The following is a 7,810-nucleotide window of genomic DNA, read 5'->3' on the forward strand; positions in this document are numbered from 1 at the left end:
ACACGCTCTCAGCTGTGGCACACAAGTGACTCCAGGTGAACTGCAGTTTGCTGGGCCTAGAGTGAGCTCCTTCTCTGGCCCTGGAGAAAAATCCTACCTGGAACCAGGGTTTGGTTTGGCTTGGACTTCTGAAGGGTTTGCTGCCCTCAGTTTTGCACCCTGATGGATGGATTAGATACGGGCAAACTAAGACATATTGAGGAAGAAAGAGGCATGCAACTTTTCCAGACACAAACTCCTCTGCAAACAGGAAAATTAGCTACTTCTACCATGTAGAGAAGCCACGGAAAAACCCCAAAGAACAAGCACGTTTTCTTTTTTCTGCTATCCCGTACAATACCATATAATCTGTCATTAGATAATCAAAGCAGTTTTATTAAATTAAAAGTAGAAGTTAGACATCTAATGTCCCTGAGAAGGGAACAGAGACCAACCAATTCCCCACACCAGACTGGAAGATACATTCCCTCGACATGTGAAATTGGAGACTTTGTCCCAACGCATCAGGCCTGAAGCAAGTTTGGCTCATTCCCCACTGCTCTGTGCTCTGCTAGAGCTCTGTCACCTCCCTCCCTGCCTGCAGCTCTGTCTCTGCCTGCACAGCTCTTGCGCTGTGCCCTTCGCAGTGTGCCCTCTGCCCATGTGAAAACCTGGTCAGTGCCAGGCCGTGTTTAAATCTGGTCAATTAGACCCTGCTGAGCACCACGACCTGGTAGCTGTAGGCAGGCAAGATGCAGGGAGTGCTGGCAACGCATTTCCACACTTAAGAGATGCCAGAAGATGTTTCTGCTTGGACAAAACCAGGTGGGGATAATGGTAACAGAGCCTGGAGTCTGGATGCAGAAGGCCTGTCATGAGCCAACACCACAGGGCAGGTTAGTCAGGTCAGTGTGTTTGTGGCTTTTCTGGTGTTCATTGGACTCTCCTGTGCAGCAGGGAGGAGGGAAGGTACCAGCCCTGCCCCTTGCTCTCTGCCCAGACTTGCTCTCTCCACTTTACCTTGACTATACCTCTGAAAGGCGCCACATCCTTGTGCCACCTCTTCCTAGCAGCAGGAGGGGAGCAAGCTCCAGCTGGCTGTGTTTGGGAGAGGCAGGAAATCCAGTGCAGATGGGCTGCACAGAAGAGAACTGAACCAATTGGGAAAAAGATTTAAGGCAGGATCTGGTAGACCAAACTAGTCTTGGGTGAACTGTGGTCATCTCTCTTGTCTCCCACCAGGGTTTGCATTGTGGGCTGTGGATGCTGCTCCCTGCCTGCCCCAAAAGCAGACTGGAAGAGGAGCATAGCTGTGATGAACTGGAGGCAGTGCAAATCAAGATGGGCCTTTACACGGCGGTGTGTGAAGAAGGTGGGTGAGACTGGGGCTGAGAAAGAAGGATGGGTGATGGCAGTGATTACCTGCAGCAAGAGGGGGACTGAGTTCAATCACTGGCCGAAGTTATTCCTTGCAAAGGCCTGGGAAGATTGTTTCCGAGCCTGTGGCCATTTGGGTTTGATTGGACAAGACAGTGCAATTAGAGCACCGGTTTCATGAGAGCAGTGGAATCACAGCCTGGCGTTCTGCTGGCTGAGATAGGACATCCACTCTTTGAGGGGAGGGTTCCCCACAGCCACCAGCTTCTTCAGGAAGGCACTGGGCCGTAGCCCGGGAACGTTGGGGTGTGCCTCGGAGTACTTCTGCAGCTTCGCCAGCACGTGGGGCAGCCCCACGGTGGCAGCATAGAACATGGGGCCACCCCTGTGCTTCGGCCACCCGTAACCATTGATGTAAATCACATCCAGGTGCTCTGGGCCTGCAGCTATTCCCTCAGCCAGGATGGCAAACCCTTCGTTGATGAGGGAATAGAGACACCGCTCCAGGATTTCCTCCTGGTCTACAGCACGGGCAGCAATGCGATGGGTGTCTCTGTACTGGGACAGAAGGTTGTGGAGCCATGGGTCTGGCTGGGCTGTCCTGCCCCCAGCTGGGTACCGGCCCCTGCCTTTTTTCTGGCCGAACCGGCCGTGCTCGCACAGCAGGTCGGGCAGTGGGCTGTAGCGCTGGCCGTGCCGCTGGCGTGCGGGCGTTCCGGCCGGGAGGGACGGCCCCGTCAGGCCCTGCTCCTTCCGAGACCTCCAGCCCACATCCAGCCCAGCAAGGTCAGACATGCGGAAAGGGCCTATCTTCAACCCGAAATCCTCCAGAACCTGATCTACTGCTTCTGGCCTGCTTCCTTCCTCTAAAAGGAAAACCGCCTGTTGTACATATGGGAACATCATTCGATTCCCCACAAACCCAAAGCAATTCCCCACCACCACGCCAACCTTTCTCAGCGCTTTGGCCAGCTGCATGGCAGTGGCAATGGCTGTGGGGGACGTGTGGCGGCCGTAGATGATTTCCAGCAGCCTCATCACATGGGCAGGGGAGAAGAAGTGGGTGCCAATGACCTGCTGTGGGCGGCTGGTGGCCGAAGCGATTTCATCGACGTCCAGGGCCGATGTGTTGGTGCACAGCAAGGCCCCTGGCTTGCAGACCTGTGAGAGCTTGTGGAATATTTCCTTCTTTAGTGCCATATTCTCAAACACGGCCTCAATGACTAGATCTACATCACGCAACGAATCGAAGGCCACAGTGAACTGGAGGCGTGCAGGGTTATGGAAGTCCAGGGTTTGGGCACCCCGCTCCATTTTCATAGCCTCACGTTCCAAAAGGAGCATCACAGCTTTTCTTCCCGTGTTCAGACTCTCCAGATCCTGCTCCAGGGCTACCACAGGTATGTTTGCCTTAACTAGGGAAGTCACAATGCCTCGGCCCATTGTTCCCAGCCCTAGGGATAAAAGTGAGATAGAATCAAAGACTATGAATAGGAAATGTTACAATTAATCACTTGGCAGTAGCGTTTCCTTTGTAGCTCCAGGACAAAAAGTGGAAGCCTCTGCAAAACAGTCGGTGCACAGAAGTAAGAACTGAAGTCTGGGAAAAAGGAAGGTGAGTTCTCTCTTTCAGTCAGCCTGAATGTTTGAGAAGCAGCAGCATAAAGGCAAGTTAACATTCTCTCAAGCTTACAGCATTCCAGTGGGATTCACCCAGTGTGATCCATGTCCTCTCCCTGCAGAGTTTTACACCCATGGACACCAGCATCACTTCAGAGGGAGAACCTGAGGGTCAAAGAGGGGAGAGCTGAGCTGCAGCTGCAACCCTGTTACCATCTGCTAGCAGGCAGGTTCACAGCAAGCTTCACCCCGGGGATGTCAGTGCCTCCCTGTTCCTGTGGGATGTCTGTTATGGGCAGGGAGCAAACACACCGCACCTGCAGATACTGACACCAGCAGAACTCAGACAGTTGGTTTCTCCCTCCTCCTTCCAAGCTTCCTCTTTGTCTCCCTCCTCTTCTCCCTGCACACTTCATTGCATAATCTTTGAAGCAAAGAAAGTTCAGCTGCTATTTCTGTAAGCATCTCAGATGCTGATCTGCTCTAAACTTTGTCTCTAATGTCTTGTGTGGCTCTCATTGCCAGGCCAAATGGGATGGAACTAACGCAGCATTCCTAATCCAGATTTCAACATCTCTCTCCTTGTAAATAACTCTGGCACACCAGTAGCTGTTTGCTTGTTGTTTGCACTTTGTATCAGCCATCTCTGCCCACTGGGAGCTCTCCAAGTCCTCCAACAGAGGCCACTCCTAACTTCTGGAGACTCTCAAAGTCACGGTTTTCATTGTCCAACCACACAGTTAAAGCTCTTGCCCAGAATTCCTGTCACTGAGCGAGCATCCATTCATGCTGTAATTTTTTCTCCAAGCTCCATAGAAGTGCTACTACCAGCTCATACCCCTGGGAATACCAGTGTGGAGATTACTGGTTGTTTCCCTTCCACCAGCTCTGCCCTCTGCGCCTTCCAATGAAGCTGCACACTTGCCCTTCCCTGTGGCATACACCTCACGGCAGTGATCCTGCCCTCCCACAGTGGAGCTTTCCATGCTACCTTCACACAAACAGAAAGAGAAGGTCAGCACAGTTTCACCAGCTTTAAAAGTGCGAAGCATCTGAATGGGAGGATTATGAATATCCTAAATAAAGCAGCAGCCAAAGAACAGGTTTGTTATAATGCTGTAAAAATGATTTTTTTTAATCCCAGGTTTACAAATGAAAGTCAGCTGAACAAATAAACAGAGACAAGGGGATTAAAAAATTTGTCTAAAGCAGCTTTGTGAAGAAGAGCTGAAATGAAGGCACCATTTACACACGTTCCAACAACCAAGGTTAAACAAGGTAGGAGGTGTTTCCTGCGTGCTGCACACCCTGGGCTCAGTTCTGCCCACCCTTGGCCTCTGTGCACAGGACACTTCAAACATTCCCTGCTCAGCCACCAGGAGATGGTACTGGCAGCACTAGCTGCCAGGCTGCTTACAAACCACTGCACTCCCACCAAGAGCTCAAGTTCCTTTCTAGGAAATTAGATTTGCTACTTCATAATCAAGTTCTCCTGGAAACTAATTTGAAAATAAAACTAGAATAACATGAATCAGCTCATAGTGTTTCAGTGTCCATGGTTTGCTGACTGAAAAATCTCGGACACAAGTGGATCCTCCAACTGTGCTCAGTCCCCAGAGCCGTGGATGTGGGAGCAGGGGCAGTTAGGGACAGTTTTTCCCTGTCTTTGGTGAGCTGCAGGAACTGCTTTCTCCTCGAGCAGTGCAGGAGGGTAACTCACCCACCAAGCCCAGCCCTGTCTTTAAGGCTCTCTCAAGGCATCAAGCTACAGTGTCTGCGGTTCCACACAGCTCCCTTAAGCCTCTTCCCTGTCAGGGTGGAGCCCTGGGGTCTCTCCCTGTGATTTCCAAGCTCTCCACACATCCCAGGTTTTATTCACTCCTGATCCTCTCAGCTTCAACTCCTGACTGAAATCTCAGCAGTTCTCTCACAATCTGAACATGCTGCTTCTTCCTAAATCAGCTCCTCTTCTGTGAGCAGATGTTCTCCATGCAACTTTCCCAGGGAAGCTCTACAGTGGTGCTAGGTGATTCCCCTGTCTGCTTTCATTGTGAGCATTCCCACATAGGTTTTGCCATCCCATGAGAGACAGGCACACACAGAGGCTTGTAGTAATACACTTTCTAGGCCATGGGAAGAGGCTCACAGATAACATGTGAGCTTGCCAAGCTTGTTCCTGCCCTGGAAAAGCTGTCTCTCAGCTTCCTACAGAACTCTGCAGTGGCCTGTATGAAATGATGTTTAATGAAGCTGGTAGAGAGAGTAATGAAAGCCCTGAGGGGTTTGTTACGTTAGAGCTTGCACAGCATGATTCCCCTGGAAATATTTTATAAAATTGGGCTATAAAACTAAGGAGAGCCCTGGCTGTCTAGTGGAGAAAGAAGTGTTTTTGAGGGCTCCCCTTTTCCATCTCACATAGCTGAGTGATCTTTGGGAAGAACATGTTAGAGCATCAAGAAGTGGTAGGGAATCATTGGGCCTTACATGTGTAGAAGGCTGTGGAAGGAAGAGGGAGAGAGATGCCTCCTGCTCAGCTCAGATGGAAACATGGTGAGGAACTGTCTGTCCCATTTCCTTACTCAGTAGTGCTCCCACTTCCCCCAAACCATGAACCCCCATTTCCTTATCTTCCACACAGGAGACTGCTGTCATGTCCCAGGAACACCTTTCCAAGCAGGCTGACACCTGCTTGAGGAACAAGCCCAGTGCCCACCCATCCTGCTTCTGCCTTTTTGTTGGCAAATGAAGCTTTGACATACAAATAAAACTACACCAGAACACATGTAATTTCAGGCCAAATATGGGTATGACAAATCCATTTGCTGGGCAAGCTGGGTGAATAATGCTGGTTAATTATTGATCTGTCACATGAGGTACTTAGAATATGAGGAATCATGCAAAATTAATGGAAGGACTTTAAAAACAAATTTCAAAACAGAAGAACCTGAAATATGTACAAGGCACCTCATGTACAGTCACACACACTACAGAAATGCAGATCAGTGGAAAACATTCTGAACTATAATGGATACTTGGACTTTCAAATGCCTGGCAATGGAAATAATCCTTTACAGATTGGTAGAAATATGCAAGGACTGTTCCAGTTTTCCCGTTAAGAATAACAATGAGCAGTTGGCAGTGCCAGACTGCTGCAGGCTGGAGCTGCTGCTTCCTCTGTTGCAGGGCATTAATTTCAAGCAGAAATGATGTGATACTCCAGGCAAGCAGAGAGCTATGGGGAGATGGAGTCAGAAGGGATGGAGAGAGAACAGCTTTTCTTCTGGGTGGTGAGGAACCAGAGAAAGTGCAACGTCGTGGGAGCCAAGAGTTCAGAGTAGCAGAAGCAAATGAAGCAGGTGCCACTGAAGGCAGCCAGGGACAGCCAGGCCAGGAGCAGGAGGGGTCCCACACATTGGGTGTTACCCACTGATCATTCCTTCAGCCAGCAAACTGCAGACCAGGCAGCTGGTGGGAAGGCAGCATGGCCCAACAAGGCTCCCCTAGCACTCATGGCACTGCTTCCATACCCTAAAGGTCCTCTGTGCCTACAGGAAAGGTACAGAAGGAGCAGGAGGAAGTCAACATGATCTCAGTTGCTTCCCATTGTGCAGTGATAAAAGATGGAAACAGCAGCATAATGCAACATGGTTTTAGTGTGTGGAACAGCACTGTGTGTTGGAAAATGGGGCCTGCATGATTTCTGCCCAGCCAGAATGGATGCAACGTCTTGCTCTGCCTGCTCTCCTGACGGCAGTGAAATCAGAGAGACCCTGGGTCACCTAGGGAGACTCAATCCTTGCATGGATGAGCAGCACTGTTTCAAAAGGTGTCAGTCTCTCAAAAACCATCCCTAGGATTTTGATTTCTGGTGTTGCAAGGATGTACTTGAGATCAAAAATGTGAAATTACTAAAGACTGTTGAGTTGGAGACTGACTTTTTGTTACAGCAGCCTGGAAGAAATATTACATTTGTGTTGGCATGTTCTCCACCTGTCTCCAATGGACTCATAATTTCACTGATAGCAAAAGGCAAAATAGGAGGAAAACCCCCCAGAGGAAGGAGAAAAAGCACAGCAGGGTGGCACAAATCAGTGCTAGAAGGCGGGTGTGGGGTTCAGGGTTAAATGGAGGTGATCAATAACCTCCAAGATGTCACATCAAATGATGCATGACCTGAACAAGAGCACAGACAAAGGAAGCTGCACTGGTGGGCTACAGGGGCTGTGTTGGTACAAGCAGTGATTCAGCAAAGGCATTAGAGTCTGGGTAAGTGTCAAGGCCCTGAGTGCACTGATGAGCTTCAATCTCCCTAATCAGCCACAGCTGGAGGCTCCACCAACCAGCACCGCCCATGGGTCTCTGAGCCCTATTTAACCTCAGATCTGAGCTTGCACCACCCTCCTGAGCTACACTGGAGGAGTTCTGCAGCCTAGGATGTGGACTATACTAATGATGGACTCAAGCAGAAACCCCTTGTTGCTAGTCAGGCTGGCAACAAGGAGGATGGTTCACTGCACTGTTACACCAGATGGCCTGGCCCGAAAGGACCAGGGATGGAGATTGTAATGGATGTGCCTCTAAATTGTTTAAACCATGATTTGAGTTGTGTGTTACAGGAATTACTACGATACAGCAGGAACCTTCTGAACCAATGGAGGAGAAACCTGACAGGAAGCAGTGCAAGTGCAGCAGTGACTTGACCTGAACTGAATATTGTGCCTTTCGCTAGTCCTTGGAATTCGCCTGTTTTTGTAATTAAAAAACAAACTGGCAAGTGGCGCTTGCTCCATGATCTCAGAGCCGTCAACAGCCAAATGCAACAAATGGGAGCATT

The 7,810-nt window shown here is 49.9% G+C and overlaps 1 protein-coding gene across 1 annotated transcript in view; it reads right to left on the bottom strand.

Moving 5' to 3' along the window:
- Positions 1-1,548: 1,548 nt before the first annotated feature.
- Positions 1,549-7,810, bottom strand: part of EHHADH (enoyl-CoA, hydratase/3-hydroxyacyl CoA dehydrogenase) — a gene marked incomplete at its 5' end in the record, with an annotated part of 24,952 nt that continues 18,690 nt past the window's right edge. Inside the window, one exon of the mRNA XM_009077274.1 lies at positions 1,549-2,810. Coding sequence (XP_009075522.1) covers positions 1,549-2,810 — 1,262 coding nt within the window. The remainder of the gene's footprint in view (positions 2,811-7,810) is intronic.

The sequence above is a fragment of the Acanthisitta chloris genome, unplaced genomic scaffold (genome assembly GCF_000695815.1).
Source record: "Acanthisitta chloris isolate BGI_N310 unplaced genomic scaffold, ASM69581v1 scaffold42646, whole genome shotgun sequence".
Taxonomy (NCBI): Eukaryota; Metazoa; Chordata; class Aves; order Passeriformes; family Acanthisittidae; genus Acanthisitta; species Acanthisitta chloris.